Genomic DNA, 22530 nt, shown 5'->3' on the forward strand with positions numbered 1-22530 from the left:
GGAGGCGAGCGACAGACACACAGACAGAAAGGCGGACGCGGAAGGGGAGGGAGAGAGAAAGGAGACGGGGAAGGATGGGAGGGGACGGGGACCGGGACCGTGAAATGTAAGAGTCGGGGGAGAAAGGAGAGGAATCGGACGGGAACGAGGGACGCACGAGATTACGGACGGACCGAGAGTGAATGGAAAGATGAGATCAGCATTTATAAAGCGCCGACTGTATGCCAGGCGCCAAGCTGTTGTTCTGGCCCGGGAGGGAGAGGAGGAGCCCGGCGGAGCGCCGAGGGCATCTGTCGCTTTGCTCGCGGGCGGTGCCGTCCGGGATGCCTGCGGGTCCTGCGCCGCCCGCCTCGGTGGTACGCGCCGCGCTCACAGCCCCAGCCCGACCTGCGGCCCCGAAACGGCGACCCCGAGGGCCCCCCACCCGTCCCGCGCCGGGGCGCTCCCGAGCTCCAGGTGCCCTTCGCCCTGGAGCAGGTGAAGGCCGGGGTGAACCCCACCGCCGCCTTTATGAGAAGACGCTTCGGTGTCGGCCCCGCAGGGATCGCCCCGAACGAGGCCATGAGGGGCGCAAGGGGGTCCAGAAGAGGTTGGAATACACCCCTCTTGAGAAGGAAGCCCGCGCGAGGGTTCCACCGCCCTCGCGGAGGAGAGCCTCGCGCACCCAAACTTGCCCCCGCTTGCGAGGGCATCAAGGGGCGTACACACGCCAGGGCACACACACCCCGGCCACCCCGGCCACAAGCTCGCCTGCACCCAAACTCCCCCGGCCCCAGGTTCCCCATTCGCGCGGACCGGCGCGCGGGGGAACACCCGGCGGCTCATCGGTTCGCCCACTCAGGTACCCAGGCCACCCCCCGGCCCGTAAGAAAGATCACGTGCCAGCCCTGTCACACCTGCACAAGCATCCTGGCTCGCGCGCGCTCACGTGGCCCGGAGCTTGCACCCACAAAGTCTTGCTGACACTGTTCTTACACACAGGGCTCGGGGTCTGGAAACAGAAACCAAGCGGGAATCTCGGAGTTCCCCCAGAGGGAGGAGCGTCCGAGGCCTGCGCTTAGGAGCCCCGGGCTGCGCAAGGCGGGCGGAGGTGACCCAGGAGCCCTTCGGGGGAGTTGGGGTGCGGGGGGGGGAACTGGGCGAGTTCACGGGGTTCCCGAACACGACCGCACCCCCTCAGGCGGGGATTCCCCCACCAGCTGGGCGATCGAACACAGCCCAGCGGGGCGATCGAGCACAGCCCTCTGGGCCCCCCAGACAAGGGAGGGGGCCGGACTGCCGGGGGCCGGGGAGCCGCTCCGCCTCCTGGCGGCCAGGCAAGGGTTAAGCAGGCGAGCCGGGAGGCGAGGGCGGAGCCAGCGAGCGCGGGGAGGAGGCGGTGGGAAGAGCAGCCTCGCCGTCCGCACTCTAGCTCGGCGAGCGGCCGGGGCGCGCGGACCGACGGACTGACGGACGGGCCCGCGCGCTGCCTGCGCTCCTAGGGGCGCGGGCCCCGGGCGTCTACGGCCAGCCCTAGCCCTCCGCGCCCGGCCGCGCCCCGCTGAGCCCCGTCGGGGCCGATGGCTGCTCCCGAGGCTCGCAGCCCGGGGGGCGCGGGGTAGAGCGCCGCGGCCCGGCCACGCCGCGCGGGGCCCTCCCGGAGCCCCGCGGGGTCCCCCGCCGTCCGTCCGGCGGGCTCGGGGAGCCCGTGGAGGCGCCCTTCCCCCGCCGCCCCCCTCCCCCGAGCGTCGCGACAAGATGCTGCCCGGGCTCGGGAGCCTGCTGCCAGGTAGGGACCCACGCGGGCGGAGGGAAGCCGGACGCCCCGGCCCCCAGGGCGCGCGGGTGGGGCCGCCGTGCGGGTGGGGGGGAGCACGCAGCCCCGGGCCCCGCCCCCGCCCCCGGAGCCCGCCGGGCAGGGCGGGACGCTCCTGAGCGAGGGGGGACCCGGGCCGGGGCGGGGGGCGCTCTGGTCCCGCCGTCCCGGCCCCACCTGCTCCGGGCGATGCTGAGGGCTCCAGGCGGCCGGGCAGCGCCGACTCAGCAACTTCTGGCGCCCGGTGCCTCAGCACTTTCCAGTCGCCGGGAGGAGACGGGGGGTGAAGGCAGGGCGCTGTCTGGGAGGGTCGGGGGCGACCCCAACGGCCCTCCCCGGTAGGACAGCGCGGGGAGGGGGGTGTGTGTTAGAAAGGGCATCGCTCCACGGACAGGTGTGGCCGACCGACCAGGGTGTGGGCCAGGGACCGGGGGCTGGGCTGGGCTGGGAAGGGGCTGGCAGCGAGGGGCAGGCAAGGAGCAGCCAGAGATGGAGAGGGGTCCGCGGAGGGCAGCAAGGAGGGGGCGGAAGAAAGGTTAGACAGGAAAGCTGGGAGGGAAGGGGGACCCCGGTGAGGACGGAGGGGCGGGGGCGGGGAGAGGGGAGGCCGGGTCAGGGGCGAGGGGGGCAGACCACTAGGGTCAGGGCCCGGCTCCTGGGGGTGGGAGGGACGAGAAGGCGCTGAGGACTGCGATCTAGGGATGCCGAGGGCGCGGGGTGTGAGCAGACAGCCGGCGAGCAGAGGAGGACGGGGCGGTGGACGGAGGTGCGGGGTCAGGGACAGGGGACCGTGAGCTCCAGGCTTGGGTTTGGGAAACCAGAAAGGAGAGAGCGGTCGGGGTTGATCAGGACAGGGCCGAGGGCTGGGAAGGGCCGAGAGGAAGGAGGCAGAGGAAGGGGAGAGAGAGACAAAGAGACTTCTGGTGAGCACGTCCACGTGGGGAGCCCTCCATTTCCAAAGCGCCTGCCCGTCACACCGCTCCTCGCAGGGAGTGGCCGGCGGGCCAGCCCCTCGCCCCGGGCTCTGCGCTGCGGGCTCTGGGTGGGAAGGCAGCTGTGAGGGGGATTTGGGGGAGCCACCTGTGTGAGGCGGCAGCCTCCATGGGTGGGCGCCCTGGCTGACCGCACGCTGCCATTTATACTTCTGGGCCCCTCCGGCCGTCGGAGGAGGAGGAGCCTGCCGTCTCCGCCACCACCGTGGCTGCTTATTTCGGGGTGTTACATTCTGGCAGAGTGAGAAGCTGTTTGCAGCGGCTCTAAACCTCCGTCACCCGCGCCAGTGCGTCCCGGGCCCTGCGTCACGCCATCGCCTCCCACCTCCTCGGCCCCTACCTCCTCAGCATCTGCCTGCAGGCCCCAGCCCTTTGCCGCCTTTTTGGGTGTCAGAACCCCAGGCCTGGACTCCCTCCCCAGGGAGCATTTTCCCTGGGGCCACTCTTCCCCACCTCCTCCTCCAGCTTCTTCTCTTGCATCGATCTCTGGACCAAGGGGTGACTCCTGGGCCTAGGACTTTGGGAGCCTTGACGCCCCAGGGCTATCGCCGGCGTCCTTGACAATGGGCCCTCGGTGAATGGATCATTTCTGGCTCTGGGCCCCTCTGCCTTCCGGGATCGGTGCCATGTTCCGATCTCTCTCCGTTCCCTCCCCGGGTCAGTTCTGGCCGCATCTTCTGGACACGGGCCTCTCTTCCCGCCTCTCGGATGGGATGTCACCTCGAACAACCAGAGCCTGGAGCCCAGGGAGCCAAAGTTGCAGAAAGCCCGGCTTCCCCCCTCGCCTCGACCCTGGACAGGCAAACAGAACCAGCATCACTGCTGGCCCGGCCTTGTGCACCTGGGCTCAATTTCCATCCTCGCTTTCCCCCAAGCCCAGCAACTCTCACACACAGGGGTGGCTTCCGTGGCTGACGTGGGGTCTCCCAGAGAAAGGTCAGAGAGTCCCTTTAGACAGGAACTTGTCCCATCCAGGTCCTGCCTTGTACCAGCTGCACGACCCGAGGCAACTCATTTCACGTTTGAGAGCCTCCCTGTCCTCGCTTGCAAATGGGGGCCAGAATCTTGGTCTCATGGGGGTGATGCTGTGTTGATTCTGTGCACAAAGACGTCTCCAAATGCGGTGGCTGGCACACAGTAGGTGTTCAGTCACAGATGGTTTCTGCCCATCACTGCTCTATGCTCCCCTGCAACTTGAGCATCACCTACCTACTGACTTCAGTGAAAAATGAAAAAGAGAAAAGATAGGATGACATGAGCAGAGAGGGTGGGGGGAGCTGTTGGAATGGGCTTTCTTTGGCCCAGATAATGGTGGGGAGTCAGATGGAGCCTTGGAGAAAGGGGCTGAAGGCAGACTGAGATTCGGATGAGGGCCTGGGCTGCTCACTGATGGCGTGGCCACTGAGATAAGGGGTCAGCCCCTGATGGCTGACGAAGTGTCCGCTGTTCCTGCTCTGAGATTCTGTGCCTCTCGCCCCAGTGGTCACCAGGGATGCACGAGATGAGGCCCGGAGTGGACCTGTGGTCCTTGGGGGAGAAGGCGGGGCCTGCGGGGGGGATGGAGTGCTGGTGGGGAGAGGCAGGGGGCAGGGAGGGGGGTGGTGAGCCAGAGACCTGGAGCACGGGCTGCGGGGGGCAGAGGGGGGGAGAAAGACACTGCTCACCAGGCCCTGGGGGCAGAGAAGCCCAGAGCCCCCCAGCCTCCCCTGCGCCTGGCTTCCAGTGTGAGCCGCAGCCTGAATTATGGATGAGGCTCCTTGGGTTTCAGCTGCCTTGCATGGCGGCAGCCAGGGCCAGAAATGGCAACAGAGTCACCGTTAGGCAGCAGCTGTCACGGGGGCCCCTGCCCAGGGCCCTCCATCAGAGAGGCCACGGGGGCACCACTAGGCCATGGGGAGGTGGGCCGGGATGATGGGGGCGACGGGGGCCAGCAGTGGGGCAGGGAAGTGTGGGCTAGAGGGACTGAGGGGGTCCATGCTGAGCCCCCTGCCCCACCCCAGGCTGGAGGAGACCCTGGTGCCCTGGGGACTGGCCCATCTCTCCTGGGGCTTCTCTGCTCTCTCTGTCCCCCTGTTCTCTGGGGGTTCTCCTGTTCCCTCTGCCTTTCCTGGGGGAACAGTCGACCAGGAGGCTGGGGAAAGAGCTCCATAATCCTGGGGGGACAGGGGGTGGGGTGGGGGGTGGTGGCTGGCGGCTTTCTGAACACACACGCTGCGAGGTGATGGATCAGCCGCAGGATTAAGGGCTCAGCGAGGGATATGGCTTTCTCTGGTGTCGAGTCCTTGGGGAAGGGAGCCGGAGGGGGACCCCACCAGGAAGGGAACGGCCCTGGCCGGCCACGGGGCCCCTCCACTCCAGTGCTTGCCCCACTCTGCTGTGTGACCTTGGCCGAGGCACTGGGCCTTTCGGATCCCCGGCTGGCAGGTCAGCAGAACCAGAACCTGGATGAGCCTGGAGGGCTGCCCGGCTCTGAGCACCGCTGTCCTGGGCCCCAAAGCCCAGCCCTCGTGAAACTCCCTCCCCCCCAGGCTTCCACCCCTGCCTGGTGGGGCTGAGGGGCGAGAGACGCACCCCTGCAGCCCACGTGGCTCCCAGAAACCCCGGGAGGAGAGAGTGATCGTGAAACGCCGCTCGGGGGAGGGGTGAGAAGGGCCAGCAGCGCGGAGGTGGTGTGAACGAATGGAACAGCGGCGGCTGTGTCACTGAGTATTACATCACACCCGGCCCACACACGCACGGGGCCCGGCACTCACACACGCGGGGGGCCGCAGGCACACACCTGCACGCTCGCGGGGGGCCGGGAGCCGGGGACGACCGCGCCTTTGCCATCCTCCAGGGAGGAGGCTTCACCAAGCATTCCTGACATCCGCGCCATGCACGTGGTCTGTGTGCTGTCCCGGGGCGTGCGTCGTGTGTGCGCCCTGCACCACCCCGTGTGTGTGTCGTGTGTGCGCCGTGTGTGCGCTGTGTGCCACTCTGTGTGTGTGCGCGCTGTGTGCCATCCTGTGTGTGTGTGCCATGTGGACTCCGTGTGTGACGAGTGCCACCCTGCATGTGTGTGCCGTGTGCCATCCTGTGTATGTGTGTGCCGTGTGTACTCCATGTGTGTGCCGTGTGCCACCTCGTGTGTGCCGTATGGACTCCATGTACATGCCGTGTGCCACCCTGCGTGCGTGCCGTGTGCCACGCCATGTGTGTGCACCGTGTGCACTCCGTGTGTGCACCGTGTGCCACCCCGTGTGTGTGTGTGCCGAATGCCACCCTGCATGTGTGCCGTGTGTGCGTGCCGTATGCCACCCCGTGTGTGCGCGCCGTGTGCACTCCGTGTGTGCGCCGTGTGCCACCCTGTGTGTGTGTGCCGAATGCCACCCCGCATGTGTGCCGTGTGTGCGTGCTGTGTGCACTCTGTGTGCGTGCCGTGTGCCACCCTGTGTGTGCGCACCGTGTGTACCCCGTGTGTGCACCGTGTGTACTCCGTGTGTGCGCTGTGCGCCACCCCGTGTGTGTGCCGTATGCCACCCTGTGTGTGTGTGCCGTGTGCACTCATGTGCGCGCCGTGTGCCACCCCGGGCCCAGGAGTGCTACATGTACAGAGCACCTGGCTCACACACGCCTTCACGCCTCTGACACCTGGGGTCAGCAGAAGGCATGGACCCCCTCAGTCTCTCCCCCCCACCCCAGGGCCCAGGATCTCAGATCCTTGCGTCCCAGGGAGCAGGTCTTCGGCCGTTCCAGGCCTAGCACACTGCCTGGAGCAGAGGGTGCCCTTTCCCTGTGTGCCCAGAGGATAAGCATCTGGCCTTTGGGGGCTGCAAAACCTGCCAGAAGAAAATCCCAAGAGTCGTCGGGAAGCCAGGATCAAGGGTAGAGGTCAAGGTGGCTCCAGAACTTCCTCAGCTGCAGTGAGGGTCAGTGTCAGAAGGCCAGGGTCAGGATGGGCGAGGGGCCCACCGCCCCGCTGGCGCTCAGGGGCGTGGGGGTCTAGACGTGACTCTTTAGCCCCCAAGTCCCTGGGCCTGCCTCTCTGTCTGAATCATAGCCAAGCTTCAAGAGTTACTTTGAAAAAAACAATTTTTTTAAAGTTACTTTGAAGAAGAGCCTGGGGTGTAAAGTGAGGTTCCTGGGCTGTCGCCCTCGGGGCGCTGATTCTGCCCGGGCAGGGCCCAGAAGTGGCATTTCTTCCAGGACACCCACCCCCACTCTCCTGCAGGTGGCTGCTGGCCGCAGGGAGAGACCCCCTGCCCCTGGCCCCTGAGAGCCCTACCAGAGTGGAGAGGTGAGGAAGCAGGCCCGCGGTCACCAGGGGGCCAGAGGTCGTTAGACTCACTCGGTTTAGCTCCACCTGTTCCCAAATGGGGTCAGTTTTTCTTCCCAGGTGATACTGGCGATGATGCCTGGAGACCTTCTGGTTTTCGTAAGAGGGGACGAGTGTTGCATATCTAATGTGGAGAGGACAGGGCTGCTGCTAAAGCCCCGTGTAGCCGCCGTCCCCAGCCCTTTCGGCACCAGGGACGGTTTCATGGAAGACGGTTCTTCCACAGACCAGGAGAGGGGGTGGTCTGGGGATGATGCAAGCGCGTTAGGCTTGTCGTGCACTTAATTTCTGCTGTTGTTACATCAGCTCCACCTCAGATCATCAGGCCTTAGGTCCTGGGTGGGGACCCCTGCTGTATGGAACGTCATACAGGGCTGCCCCCCAACCCCCGGCCCACATAGCACTGGTCCTCACCTGACATTTGGGCCACTCTTGACGACTGGCCCGAGACCAGAGTCACCGCCAGACCCACCACAGTGAAAACGGGAAGGAAAGTAGATGCCGCTCACCAAACAACTTTCAACATAATCAGAGTGTCCTCTGAGCATTTATTTTAATGTACCGGGAGCCTCCAAAAGTGTAAGTGGCCAGAAAGTGAAAGTGAAGTTGCTCAGTCGTGTCTGACTCTTTGCGACCCCATGGACAATAGCCTACTAGGCTGCTCTGTCCATGGGATATTCCAGGCAACAGTACTGGAGTGGATTGCCATTTCCTTCTCCAGGGGATCTTCCCCACCCAGGGGATCGAACCCGGGTCTCCCTCATTGTAGACAGACGCTTTACCATCTGAGCCACCAGGGAAGTCGGTGGAAGTGACCAGGGCCTCCTGCAACTCTTGCACCCCGAATCCCAGCCTCCCCCAACCGAGGAAGGCAAGGCTCTCGGCCCAGGTCCGCTTAGGGGTAGGTGGGCCGGCGGGCCTGTGGCTGGCACCCCCCCTGGCAGCCTTCCCAACGCCCGCCCCCACCCCTCTCCCATCCCCGCAGGTCCCCTTCCGGTAGGTGGGCGGGGTCTGCTAGCCGCCCCCCACCCCACCCACCCCCCCCCCCCCGCCCCGGGCAGCCCGCCTAGCGCCTATTTGCTCGCAGGTCCCCCGGCCTGCGTCCTGCTGCTCCTCCTGGCCGCGGCCCCCGCCGCCGCCCGCTGCCCCATGCTCTGCACCTGCTACCCGGCGCCGCCCACCGTGAGCTGCCAGGCCAACAACTTCTCCGCGGTGCCGCGGGCCCTGCCGCCCGGCACGCAGCGCCTCTTCCTGCAGAACAACCTGATCGGCGCGCTGCGGCCCGGCTCCTTCGGGCCCAGCCTGCTCACCCTGTGGCTCTTCTCCAACAACCTCTCGGCCATCTACCCGGGCACCTTCCGCCACCTGCAGGCGCTCGAGGAGCTGGACCTGGGCGACAACCGGCACCTGCGCTCCCTGGAGCCCGACACCTTCCAGGGCCTGGAGCGGCTGCAGTCGCTGCACCTCTACCGCTGCCAGCTCAGCAGCCTGCCCGGCACCATCTTCCGCGGCCTGGTCAGCCTGCAGTACCTCTACCTCCAGGAGAACAGCCTGGTCCACCTACAGGTGAGCGCCTGGCGCGCGCGGACGCGAACACGGGAGTCCTCTCCTGCTCGCCTCTCTCCCCCGGGACCCTCCCTACCTCGCGCCCAGCGCCTCCATTGCTCAGCATTTCCGTGTCTCACCATCTCGTCCCAGTCTCACCCCCTCCCTCCGTGTCCCGGCCCCTCCCTCCGTGTCCCGGCCCCTCCCTCCGTGTCCCAGCCCCTCCCTCCGTGTCCCGCCCCCTCCCTCCGTGTCTCGCCCCCTCCCGCCGTGTCCCGCCCCCTCCCTCCGTGTCCCGACCCCTTCGTCCGTGTCCCACCCTCTCCCTCCGTGTCTCACCACCTCCCTCCGTGTCCCGCCCCCTCCCTCCGTGTCCCACCCTCTCCCTCCGTGTCTCACCACCTCCCTCCGTGTCCCGCCCCCTCCCTCCGTGTCCCACCCTCTCCCTCCGTGTCTCGCTCCCTCCCGCCGTGTCCTGCCCCCCCCTTCGGTGTCCCGGCCCCTTCGTCCGTGTCCCACCCTCTCCCTCCGTGTCTCACCACCCGCCTCCGTGTCCCGGCCCCTCCCTCCGTGTCCCGCCCCCTCCCTCCGTGTCCCGCCCCCTCCCTCCGTGTCCCGGCCCCTTCGTCCGTGTCCCACCCTCTCCCTCCGTGTCTCACCACCCCACTCCGTGTCCCGGCCCCTCCCTCCATGTCTCGCCCCCTCCCTCCGTGTTCCACCCTCTCCCTCCGTGTCTCACCACCTCCCTCCGTGTCCCGCCCCCTCCCTCCGTGTCCCGCCCCCTCCCTCCGTGTCCCACCCTCTCCCTCCGTGTCTCGCCCCCTCTCTCCGTGTCCCGCCACCTCCCTCCGTGTCTCGCCACCTCCCTCCGTGTCCCGGCCCCTCCCTCCGTGCCCCGGCCCCTCCTTCTGTGTCTCGGCCCCTCCCTCCGTGTCCCGGCCCCTCCCTCCGTGCCCCGGCCCCTCCTTCTGTGTCTCGGCCCCTCCCTCCGTGCCCCGGCCCCTCCCTCCGAGTCCCGGCCCCTCCCTCCGTGTCCCGGCCCCTCCCTCCGTGTCTCGTCCACTTCCTCTGTGTCCCGCCCCCTCCCTCCTTGTCCCGGCCCCTCCTTCTGTGTCTAAGCCCCTCCCTCCATTTCTCAGCATCTCGCTCCCCTCTGAAGGCTTCTGCTCCTCCCCCTGGTCCAGGGTTTTCCTTTGTCCCTTCCATCTTTCTCTGCTTCCCCACTCCCCGTCTGACTAGCTGTCTGTCTGTCTCTCCCTCGCAGCCCCTCTCCATCTTGCTCACTGACTCGCCTCCCCCGTCTGTCTGCCTCTGCCTCTTCTGTCTGTCTCCCTTCACGCGCCCACTCCACACACACCCCCCCAAGTCTGTCTGGGTGGAGGTGTGTGTCTCTTCCCGTAATCTCTCCTCTCCCCCTTGCCTCCGGGGGACTCTGCCTTTTCGCGGCAGTGCAGCCCGGAGGGGCATCGTGGCGGCTTTTCTCGCCCACCCACACGCCCTCCCACGTCACGGGCAGGGGGACACGGAGGGCAGAGCCACTGCAGCTGGCACCCCACAGGAGGCTCCCGCTCACTGGGTGCCGAGACCAGGGGAAACCCTACCCTTCCGGGATCCCATCCCCCCAAACCTACTGTCTCAGCGCAATGGGAGAAGGAGACAATAAAGGGTGATGAGCTGTGAGGTTGCTGGGAAATGGATGCTCAGAAAAAGGAAGGAATAACAGTAATTGTTATTTATTGTTGTTATTATTGATCTATTGTTCCCTGTTGTTCTTATGCTGACTGTCTGACAGTCAAGTCCTCCCACTGTTTCCCCAGGAAGCAATAGCAGGCCCTGCAAACCATCCGAGGAGAAAAGCCTCCCTCTCAGTTTCAGGCCTCTGGATTTCCAGCTGCGACCCTCTCCCCACACCCACCTGGACGGCCCTTCTCCTTCCTCACCCCGGGCTGGGGCCTGACTGCCCAGCACCGTGCGCATCTGATGCTGATAGTGACAGTAACGATAGCAATAGTAATCCAGCATTTATTGAGCACCAAGTAAGTGCTTGCTGGTGAAAAAAGGGCAGTGTTAACAGAGGAAACTCCTGCCTTTGTGGAGAGCAGTCTAGGGGCGGGGAGAGACAGGAAGTAAAATAGATCGTGCGCTGGGAAAGTATGTTGTGTTTTATTTTTACTCCGTGTGCTGTGCTTAGTTGCTCAGTCGTGTCTGACCCTTTGTGACCTCATGGACTGTAGCCCGCCAGACCCCTCTGTCCATGGGAGTCTCCAGGCAAGAATACTGGAGTGGGTTGCCATGCCCTCCTCCAGGGAATCTTCCCAACCCAGGTCTCCTGCACTGCAAGCATATTTATTGCATAAATACTGATAGTAGCAGCCCACTAGCCCTCAGCCTAGTGGCTCAGTGGTAAAGAAAGCGCCTGCCATTGCAGGAGACGTGGGTTCGATCCTTGGGTCGGGAGGATCCACTGGAAAAGGAAATGACAACCGACTCCAGTATTCTTGCCTGGGAAATCCCGTGGACAGAGGAGCCTGGCGGGCTACAGTCCATGGGGTCACAAAGAGTTGGATAGGACTTAATGACTAAACAACAAGCCATTAGTGGGCACACTAAGTGTCGGGTGCTGTGCTAAGGACTTTACAGGTGTCAACTCCGTCATTTACAAGTGTGTGACGTTTATAACCTCCCTGAGCCTCAGTTTTCCCATCTGTAGAATTGGAGTAGTCATAGCATCCATCTCCTAGGGATTTCAGAAGCGTTAAGCGCATGAATAATTTGTAAAGCACTTAAGATAGGGCTTGGCATACGGTAAGCATGCTATAAATGCTTGTTAAGATACTATTTTAAAAAGAGAAACCCGCCTCATTGAATACTGGTCTCGGTGAAATGGCTCATCTTGGGCCCTATCCTGAAGATATGGGTCAACTTCAAGGATTCTGCTGAGACCACGGGTGGGTGCCAGAACACTCCTTTTTTTTTTTTTTTCCTTCCTAACTTGGCACCTCACGGTTTCCTTCCTAACTTGGTCACCTCATCTCATTTCTGCAGCCCTGTTTGGGGATTGTTCACACCTCCTTACAGATAAGGCAGCTGAGACCGAGGGTCCCAAAGACTTTGTCCCAAAGTCTCGTAAACACTGTCCCAGTGCCTAGGGACTTGCGCGATCTCAGCCTTACAGGCCTCACAGCAAGCGGGGAGCAGGGGCACAGAATGACGTTTCTGAGGCTGCACCACCAGGAAGACCCGAGGAGCGCGAACCCTCGTGATCTGATGACATTTCAGGCTGTTCTCATCACTCAGAACTCTCCACGGGGGTCTGACCAGGTGTGGGGCGGTGGCACTCATAAGAGCAGCAGAGTGGGCTTATTTCTGAAAGCACACGCTTTAGAATCTGCCAGACCAGAGTTCAAATCCTGGAGCACATGTGACTTTGGACAAATTACTCAACCTTTCTCCAAGTGCATTTCCTCTCTGGCAATCATGATACTACTTAATCATATCAATACTGATCTAAGAAGTTTTGTAAGGATTAAAATGTAGGGAATTCCTTGGCAGTCCAGTGCTTAACACTTAGCACTACCCTTCAAGGTGCACAGGTTCGATCCCTGGTCAGGGAACTCAGATCCTGTGTGCCACATGGTGCAGCCAAATAAGAGAAAATAAAATTTAGCACAGGGCCACATCAATATATGGGCACTATGATTATTATTGTTGCTAATTATTACTAGTGCGACAACCACTATTACTGAGACCCTGACCTCCTTATCAATATATGTCGGTTATGCCATGCAGGCTTTTAAAATGATCAAATCTTTTAATGATTAAATCTTTTTTAACGATTAAAAAAGAGCCGGGTGTCTCTACCATCCAGTTGCACTCCAGTAGGTTAGGGAATCTAGGGTCAGCAGACCTGAGTTTGCATCCTTGCTCTGTTATTTTCCAACTTGATTTCGGCAAGTTGGTGCCCCTGACTCTGAACCTCAGTTTTCCCAACTTTAAGATGGGACTAGTAAAAAAAATACCTTCAAAAAAAAAAAAGAATACCTTCCATCAACAGCTGTAACGAGTCAATGAACTCGTATTTGTAAAGTCCCGTGCTGAATCAGTTTGGTCGTCAAAGCCTGACCCGCCATCACAAATGGCAGCTGGGGCCAGGGGTCAGGAACGACCTGGGCAGGGGGCACCTTCAGCAGTGCTGGGCTCTTCTAAAATGGGGCGTGCCGGTTCTGTACGCCCCTGGCCTGAATGGCACAGGCGTCATGGGAAGGAAATACCTGGCCCTTCACAAATGGGAAGGAGGCAGCCTCTGCCTGTGAATGGCCCGGAGAGACTAGCCCGGGAGATGCCACAGGCAGGTGGGGCGCACGAGCGGGGGTGAGGTCCCTAGGGTACAGGCATGACCTGCAATGGTGCCGGGCCACCCAGGAGGGGTGCGCTGGTGGAGGGAAGAGGACCACAGCATCTCAGGAGGAGGGTGGTGGAGCTGGTAACGGGGTCGAGGGTTCTCCCTGATGTCCCACCCTGAGGCAGCCTGTGGCAGGCACCTTGCTCACAGCTAACCGCTGAGCACACGCCAGGCTGCGTCCTGGGTGCCAGGGCTTCAGACGTGACCGAGGACAGGCTCCCTGCTCTCCTGCAGCGCCATTCCTACTGGAGTGGGACTGAGTGATAGACACACCGACCCTTTTTTGAATCATTAGAGCAGCCTTCGTGCCACAAAAGAGCAGTCTTTCCATCAGGCAGGTCTCATTTGCCCTGTGGCTTTGGGCAAGTTACTTAACCGCTCTGAGCCTCAACGGACCCATCCGTGAAACAGGGACAATGCCCTAAACCCCAGGAGTCTGTTGTGAGGATTAAAAGGGATGCTGCTTGAAAAGGGCTCCGCATGCCCAGTCCAATGAAGTGAAGTGAAAGTCGCTCAGTCAGTCCGACTCTTTGTGACCCCATGGACTATACAGTCCGTGGAATTCTCCAGGCCAGAATACTGGAGTGGGTAGCCTATTCCTTCTCCAGGGGGTCTTCCCAACCCAGGGATCGAACTGGGGTCTCCCGCATTGCAGGCGGAATCTTTACTCGCTGAGCCATCAGGGAAGCCCTGTCCAGAGTAAGCATCGTTCCTCTCACGCAATGGCTAAGGACACCGAAGCTCGGAGAAGTTAAGGCATCCCGTCAAAGGCTGCTCAGCTCATGAGCAGCACAGCCTAGAATCACTCGGGTCTGTCTCAGTCCAGAGTGCAGCTGTTCGGAGGCCTGGCTCCAGAGTTCACGTCTGCAAGGCACTTCCTATGGGGCATTGCACTAGGCCAGCCACCTGCCTTCTCCGAGCCTCCCTCCCCTAACCTCTGAAAGGGGGAGGATATTTTCTGCCTCACAGGGCTCTGAGGATCCGGTTACTACATGGGATCTGTGTAGCACAGAGCCTGGCACATGGTAAGCGCTCGGTTACTCAGCTGCTGACGCAAATGATGGTGATGATTCCCGGGGTAGATGGGTGAAGCCGTCCGTGGGGGTGCCTGGCACAGAGCAGACGCTCAGCCAGCTTTGTTGAATGAATGAGGTACGTTCCAGGACTCTCTTGCTCATTAATATCAGATGAGGATGGATCTTAATGATCAATGACCTCAAGTCCCTTGTTTCACCGATGGGGGTTAAAAAAAAAAACAAAAAACTTAGGCTCAGAGAGGTGCCTGCAGCTGCCAAGGTCACACAGCCCAGCAGCTGATTGGAGGCTGGACCGGGAGAGGCAAGGTTAAGAACAGGATGCTGACCAGGGAAGGGGGCAGGGACGCTGCGCTGAGATTCCAAATGGATGCAGAGAGCTGTGAACCGGCCGGGGCGGGGCGGGGGGTGGGGGGGGGGGGTTGCGAGAGAAATGTGGTTTTTCCGAAATGGAAGAGGATGACTTTAGCAGATGCTCTCTGCCCAGAGGGAGGGGGTGAGAGGGAGGGTGGTGGGGGAGGGCGAGGGCTGTGAAAGTCAAGAGCTTATTAATGCACAGAGAACCGTTTTCACAGCGGGGAGGGGAAGGGCTGCATCTGAGAGCTGCAGCCTAGGAAGTGGCAGTGGGATTTGGCAACAGCTTGGATCGGGCGGGCGGGGGCGGCGGGTACCCCCCAAGGCTGGGTTTCAGAAAGGGCAGGGGCAGGACTTTCGGGGGGAAAGACAAAGAGACTGGATTCAGGGAATTCTGTAGCGGAAAACGGGCTGCGGGTCAAGGGGGCTTGAGTTCCCTGGGGTTTCTGAACTTGGGTCGCCCCTTCCGGACGTCCGGAAGCTTCCGAAGTGCCCATCACCTCTGCCCTCTGTACCCCTCCCTCCCATATCAATCCTTGGACCCGGCATCTCTGGGTCCATCTTACTCTTGCTGACGCTCCATTAAAAAGAGAAATGCTCATTAGGTGTTCCTTAGTGGAAGGCATTCAGCCCCCGCCCTGGGGGAGCCGAGAAGAGAAGGACAAAGACGCCAGGGCCCGCTGGACCAGCTCGAGGCCCCTGGAGGGAGACCTGAGCGGGGCAGGGGGCGGGGCGGCGGCAGGGAGCCTCAAGGTGGAGGGGGGCGGATCTCGGTGCGGCCGAGAGGAGGGTTCTTGGCAGCCGCGGTTCCTGTAGCGGAGAGGGCGGAAGCCAGATGGGAGGGGGCGAGACAACGCGGGAGCACAGGAAGGTGGAGGCGGGGTGGGGTGGGGGGGGGAGTGTGGGTTGGGAGTCATCGCCCGCCCCCCGCCTGAGAGCCTGAGACCCGGCGCCTGGCGGTGGGGTGGGGGGGCCGCTGGGGGGGTCATCTCAGTGGTAAAGCCACTGCCAGGAACCGGGAATCCAGGGGGAGCTGGCTTGAGGGTGTAGGATGCTCCTGTCCCCCAGAACCAGACCCCTTGTGTCTGCGGACCACAGTGGTGTCTTCCACAAGGTGGGGTACCTCAGGACTGGGGCTCTGGCCGCCTCTCTGGCGAGCCCTTCATCTGTCTGGGTATCAGTGCTCTCTGTAAAAAAAAGGTAGGTTGGGCTGGTGCACCCAGAAGCAGTCACTCCCTAACCAGGTTGCCCATCACCAATACCTTGGTGAACTGGCTAAAATACAGAGCCCAGGCCCCTGCTAGCTCCCCTCCATGGAGCACACCCACCCCACCCTTCCCCTCCCGGAACCACAGTCAGGGCCCTTCCAGCACTAATAGGATCCGATTCAGAGACTCTCCAGCCTTGGGCAGGGGGCACAGCCCCTCTGTCCCTGTGGGGTGGAGCTGACATGGTCCCCTTAATGTCCCAGCCTAGTAGCAGAACTTTCAGGCTCCAGGAAGGTCCTCTGTTAAAGGACAGGGGATGGGACCTAATTCTAAGACCCTGTTGTCATAATGTTGTTCTTGTTTAGTAGCTAAAGTGACCCTGTGGACTGTAACCCACCAGGCTGGGATTCTCCAGGCAAGAATTCTGGAGTGGGCTGCCATTTCCTTCTCCAGGGGATCTTCCTGACCCAGGGATCGAACCTTTGTCTTCTGCGTTGGCAGGTGGATTCTTTATCACTGACTACCCAGGAAGCCCCCACTGTCATAATAACCATAATTTATTGATGGTGGTCTGTGTGCTGACTGGGTACCACATGGTTACCGGATCTCATGTAACCCCCCCCCCCCTCAGTCTGCTGAAAGAGTTGTTCTTTTGAGTTATACACACTGAGGAAACAGGCTAAATAACTTGGGGAAGGTAACGCAGCTGCAAAGAGGGCAAAGCTGCATTTAAACCCGGACTTCACCCATCTCATCCGCACGTGGATTGTCTTCTTTAAGGCTCAGAACAAACCCAGGAGGAGGTACACTCACTCCCATTTTATGGATGAGGAGACATATTGCTGGCCAAGTTCACAATAATGGCTAACTCAGGCAATGCCCACCCCATATATCAATACCTGTTGTTTCATTTAACCACATCTTACAGACGAAGGACTGAGTCACAGGGATACTGAGTGACTTGCTCAAGGGTCAGTTAATAGTAGGGCCAGGATTTGGAGTCAGGAAGTCTGTAAGATGTGCAGATAAAATGAAACAAGGTAAATGCTCAACCAAATCGTAAGTTCCCGTCTCCAAGTGAGGCCCTCCCACCTGCAGCGTCTGCGTCACCTGGGAACTCGTGAAGACATGCAGCATCGCAGGGCTCCTGCCCCGACCCCAACCGCAGACCTGCTGAATCGGGAACTGGGGGGCGGGGCGGGGATCAGGGATCCGCAGGGGATTCTGATGCACCCCAAAGTTATAAGAACTACACTGCCTTCCCCGCACAAGTAGGTTAGAGGAGGCAGGATTCGAACCCAGGACTCTAGAAGGCGGACCCTTTCCTGGTCTGCCACGCTGCTCCCCGCCCTTCCCTAACGCCCTCCGAGGCCGGCTCAGGCACACTCATCCGTCTTCTTCTCCCCCGTGCCCGCCCCAGGATGACCTGTTCGCGGACCTGGCCAACCTGAGCCACCTCTTCCTGCACGGGAACCGCCTGCGGCTGCTCACGGAGCACGTGTTCCGCGGCCTGGGCAGCTTGGACCGGCTGCTGCTGCACGGGAACCGGCTGCAGGGCGTGCACCGCGCGGCCTTCCGCGGCCTCGGCCGCCTCACCATCCTCTACCTGTTCAACAACAGCCTGGCCTCGCTGCCCGGCGAGGCGCTGGCCGACCTGCCGTCGCTCGAGTTCCTGCGGCTCAACGCCAACCCCTGGGCGTGCGACTGCCGCGCGCGGCCGCTTTGGGCCTGGTTCCAGCGCGCGCGCGTGTCCAGCTCCGACGTGACGTGCGCCTCGCCACCCGAGCGCCGGGGCCGCGACCTGCGCGCGCTCCGCGAGGCCGACTTCCAGGCCTGCCCGCCGGCCGCGCCCACGCGGCCCGGGGGCCGCGCGCGCGCCAACAGCTCCTCCAACCACCTGTACGGGGTGGCCGAGGCCGGGGCACCGCCGGCCGACCCCTCCACCCTCTACCGCGACCTGCCCGCCGAGGACGCGCGGGGGAGCCCGGGTGGCGACGCGCCCACCGAGGAAGACTACTGGGGCGGCTACGGCAGCGAGGACCGGCGGGGCGAGCAGACGTGCCCCGGCGCCGCCTGCCAGGCGCCCCCGGACTCCCGCGCCCCTGCGCGCGCTCCCGGGCTCGCCGCCCCGCTGCTTTGCCTGTTGATCCTGGCGCCCCACCACCTCTGACCGCGGTGCTGAGACTGAAGCAGCCAGCGTCTCCCCGGCCCCCCACCCCCGCCCCTCATCCTCCATCTCCAGTCCCCACCTCGGGCTGGCGGCCTGCCTTCTCCCAGTGCCTCGCATCCCCAGGGATCCGGCCACCTCTCCCCGCCTCCCGGGCCGCCGGCTGATGGCAGCCCCCGAGGCGCACATCTGGTGGCCCAGCCACCCGAAGACATGGCCGGGGTCTTCTCCCCATCTCCGGCCGTCAACCCGTGCCCATCCCGAGGCTGAGTGGGCACCCCGGGCCGCCGCGGACCCCGTCCTCCAGCGCCTATGGTAGAGGAGCTTTGTCTGCGGAGCAGCGCCCACCAGCAGAGCCCTCGTAAGCTCCGGGAAGGGCGCCGCTCCCCGGAGCCCTTTGGGGGGACGTCAGGCCAGCCCCAGGCCTCTGCTTATCCTCGCCCCTCGCCTCAACTTCCCGACACTGGAGAAATACTTTTCTCCTAAGTCTACCCTGGACACTTTTGAGGGTGCCTGGAGAGAACGTTCCTCTCCACCATGGCCCCTGTGTGGTGAAGATCAACAGACATTGTTTTGGGGGGAAAAAAGTTTATTAAAAAATTCTATTATTTTATCTCCTGTAAAGTTTATTGGCTCAGGATCTCAAAAGTGGGAGAAGGGCTTAGAACCATCACGCTTTCAGGGGCCGGGAGAGTTAGACAGCAATCAGGAGCCATTCCACAGCATCCAAGTGCTTCCTGCTGTTTCCCCTACGAGAAGAAACTGAAAGGCAGAGGAAGAAGTGGGTGACTGTGGAGCCCCGGGCAGGTCAGGTGAAATCCGAAAGCCAGGAGTGTGCTGATCACACCTCGCCTCCTCATCTGTCCAGGAGAAGCGGCTGCAGCCGACCCTGAGTTGTCTGTGCCGATGAAGCCAGACCTGGGGAAGGCCTCCAGCCTGGCTAATGGTTATCTCCCAGGCCCTGTTCCTTCAGGAAGGAAAAAGCAGCATCTCACTTTCCCCTGCAAGGAGGAGTGATAACATGGGCAGCGATGGTCACAGCCAGCCCAAACATGGCTTTGGGTAAACCTGAAAAAGACACCTCTTCCTTAGGGCAACACAGCTTCAGACTGCAGCAAACACTTTAGCAAACAGCAAAAAGCTGGAGTTCAGCTCACACTCGGCCCTTGTGCAGAGTGCAACCTGCACAGCTGTACACAGCAACCCTGTAGGCCAATGGGCTTTTCCCCTTGGCTCCTGTGAGGCAGAAGACATCAGGGAGGAATCCGGTCAGAGAGGCAGTTCTCCAAGAGGGTTAGTGGAAAAGCCGAGGGATTTTGGTGATCAGAGGGATGAGAATCCCAAGTCGGGGTGTCTTGCTCACTTGAGGTATGATGAGAAGCTTCTTTCCGGTGTGTGGAGGAGAGGCTAGGGAAAGGGGAGAGCCTTGGCTGAGGACTTGGGTGAGTCTCGTCTGCCAGAAGCAATTGGGGGAGACTTGGATGGTTTAAATTTAGGGTTAAGAATGTAACTTGGAAGCTGGGGATGGAAAGAGGATACCGTGGTGCCAGGGCTTAAGGATACTGAGGGCCTGTGGCCTTGGCCAGGGGTCCCAGAAGGCTGGCAGAGAGTGGAGGATGGAACAGGAGTTACCATCTGAGGCCTGAAGCAGGCAGACTTTGGATAAAGGTGTGAGGCTGGGGTGCAGTGGAGAGTGCTGAATCTGGGGTCTCACGGGGGCGCCTGTCATGCTGGCTTTGAGGAGGCTGATGAGTGGGCTTAGGGGGCCAGCCTGCAAGAGCTCTGAAGGAGGAGAGACCACTGGGGCCTGGGCAGGGAGGGGGAGGGGGGAGGATGCTGGTAAATCAGAAGCAGGCTGTCCAGGTCACAGAATTATCGTCGTGAAATATTCATGGGCTTTTGGTCCAGATGCTATTTCAGAACGGTGAAAGCGAGGGGGGTGTGTGAGCCTCGGGAGAAAGCCGACAGCAAGGCCACTTTCCCCCACCCCCGCCCCCACCCGCCCAGACAGACCCACGGACGCCCATCACGTGTACACCCACGCTCACACGCTCGCTCACACACACTTGCACCAACGCGGAGCGAGAGAGAGCACGTGCAGGCACGCCAACACCCACGGGCCCCACAAACAGGCAGATGCACCCCAAATACTGACGGCATGCACAGCCACTCCCGTGAGTGCTCGCACAGAGACCACCCCGAGATCTCACATGCCCAGACCCCAGCCTCCCCAGACAACACAGACAGATAAGCCTGAGCCGCACACTCTGAGACCGGAGGGCCTTGCAAGGCCCTCCGGTCCACCCCCCAGGGATGCTCCGAGGAGGGCAGTGGAGGCCCACTCAGAGAGGGGAGGGGGTTTGTGCAACACTTCCCAGCCCGGAGAGGAACCTCCTGGACCACCCCCCCCACACCGAGTGCCCACCCCCAGCCCGTGTTCCCTGCTTTCTGTGTTCTCCGGCTGCCCGACACCCATGGCGGTGAGCTCCTCCGTTTCTTCCTTGAATCTCCCATCAGCTCACCCACCCGGTCCCCCCGCAGCCCCCGCCCAGCCCTTCCTTCCCATTCCCCCCGCCGCAGCCCCGGCTCCCTGCCTGATGCATCTCCTCATTACCTCATGCCTAGAATGTGGAAGAAAATAGCAGTAACCTCCTCTCCCGATTTCCTGCATTCGATCTCTCCCTGCCTCCCACTCCACGGGCCCATGTTGGCCAGATCCATCAGACCAGAACTCGCATTATGTCATTGTGTTACTCAGGCACGTACCACGGGCTCCCTGTTCCCCTGCAAGTTAAAGATAAAATGTCTTAGCAAAGCCTCGGAGGCCCTGCAGCGTCCGGTCCTCGCTTTCTATCTTTTTCTCTCCTGCCCTCCCCCCGACACCTTCACTCCAGCTGGAAAGATTGCACCATGTGGGCCCTCCATTACCGTGAATGTGAACACCACAAATCCACTTTGCACCTCTCCTAAAGTTCCTCAGTCTTCCCCAGACATGGGACCCTCGCCCCCTGCCTCAGATAACAGAGTCCAGAGCCCCTCCCCAAGGCCAAATCTCCATCTTGCTGACCTCAGCCGTGGGGTTCTGTTCTCCTCCTTCAAAGCTGCTGGGAGAGGCTCAGGCTAGGGCCGGCTCCCAGGAGGTGGCTGCCCCTTACCGGCCACTGTGGGTATCACAGTCAGGCGCAGGAATCCTAACCTGAGCGTGAGCATCTCTCCTACTGGGTGGGGAGAGGCAGAGAAGGACACCAGATGACAAGGTCCGTAAGCCCTTAAACCTCTAAGGTTCTTACACTCAGAGTGGGGGGAGGGTTGTCAGCCCTGCTTTTTGAGCTGCTGACTCCCGATGTTAGCTCCCAAATCCATGAGAGAACCCCTCTCCTATGAAAGGCAAAGACTTGCGGGGTGAGGGTGGGAGGGGGCTCCCAGGTCCCTGTGGAAGTGACATTTGCCCATCAGGCTCTGAGAGGCCGCCAGGTGGGGACAGTCCAGGTGGTAGGCCCAAGGTCCAGCCGGGGTCAGGTTTCTAGATGAATTTTTAATGCTTCCAGCCAGACTTATCAGATGTTCCCCTTTCATCTCTGCATGGTCCCCTCTGCTGTCCCCACGGCCCCCGGGGGTGGGGCAGGTGGGGCAGGCAGGGCAGGCCTGGGGCACCTCCCAGCAACCTCCTGAGAAAGGCTCTGGGAGACGTAGAAGTGTGAATGACCGAGTTATTTTCCCACTTGCAGTGTGACCTTGAGCAAGTCACTTAACCTCTCTGAGCATCCCTCGTTTGGTTTTGCATTTACAACATGGGGGCGACAGCGCCTGCCTAAAGGGAGTTGTCGTGGGGAGTAAGTGCAAGGCCCTTGAAGGTCACCCATCTGTTTGCTGTTATCTTTCTCCGAGCCCTGCCCGCCTCCTCTGGTTTTTCTTTCAATCCCAGGGGTGCTTTTGCCTCTTTCTTGGGGAGGTGGGGACTTGGGCTCTGCCGTTCCCTCCTAAGACCCAAACGGCCCATCCCAGGAGCCTTTGGCCTTCCTAGAAACTTCAGATGAGGTGGGGAAGGGAAGGGAGATAGTGAGGCAAGGCTGGTGGCCTGATTGAGGACGGCTCCCCGCTGCGGCAGAGGGCCGGGCACAGAGAGAGGAAGGCTAAGGAAGGCACAGCTCAGAGAGGGAGCAGCAGGCACAGACTCGCTGCTTCCTCCTTCCTCCTCCCTCCCTGCTTCCTTCTGTCCTTCCTGGCACCTTTTTGTCCCCTGGAAGCCTAGGTGACTACACCGAGCAGAGGGGAGGGCAGGATCCTGAGAGAGAGGTTGCGAGTGGCCGTTGAGGGAGGCTTATCCAGGCTTCCCAGTCCCTGCCCAGTGTTTCTGAAAGTGAAGGTCTTTCCTATCAGATTCGGGTGGGAAACAGCTAAGACGCAGGTTCTCAAGCCCCTCAGACCCACTGGGCCAGTTTCTCCCTGAGCCCTGGAATCTGCATTTTAACACGTGGGGTTGGGTTAGGAAGGTCTCTGAAGGCGGAGAAACAGCTCCTCGGAGGTGCGGTGGTCCCGAGGGAGGGGGGCAGACAGGAGAAAGCAAAGAGAGAAAAGTTAGATCCTGGCGGAAGCCACGGGCAACACTCTTGCGTGGACAGGGGTGATGCCGCAGATAGGGGCGGAGAAGGATGCAGGAGACAGACGGGGCGGGGCCGCGGTGAGGGTCACGCCCGAGGAGAGCCTCGTTCTTCTGG

General features: G+C 61.6%; 1 protein-coding gene and 1 long non-coding RNA gene across 2 annotated transcripts; one reads left to right on the top strand and one right to left on the bottom strand.

Moving 5' to 3' along the window:
- The first annotated feature begins 1382 nt into the window (after positions 1-1382).
- On the top strand, positions 1383-18425 carry RTN4RL2 (reticulon 4 receptor like 2). Its single transcript, XM_019975367.2, has 3 exons — positions 1383-1768; positions 8190-8668; positions 17066-18425. Exons 1-3 carry the CDS (start codon positions 1738-1740, stop codon positions 17813-17815), a joined length of 1260 nt encoding a protein of 419 aa, XP_019830926.2. The 5' UTR covers positions 1383-1737; the 3' UTR covers positions 17816-18425.
- LOC139187398 (uncharacterized) lies at positions 18381-21114 on the bottom strand. The gene is made up of 3 exons (XR_011570963.1): positions 20880-21114; positions 20427-20596; positions 18381-18574 (listed from the first exon to the last, which is right to left on the bottom strand). It is a non-coding gene; the product is annotated as an uncharacterized lncRNA (long non-coding RNA).
- Positions 21115-22530: the final 1416 nt, after the last annotated feature.

Source organism: Bos indicus, chromosome 15, assembly GCF_029378745.1.
Source record: "Bos indicus isolate NIAB-ARS_2022 breed Sahiwal x Tharparkar chromosome 15, NIAB-ARS_B.indTharparkar_mat_pri_1.0, whole genome shotgun sequence".
Taxonomy (NCBI): domain Eukaryota; kingdom Metazoa; phylum Chordata; class Mammalia; order Artiodactyla; family Bovidae; genus Bos; species Bos indicus.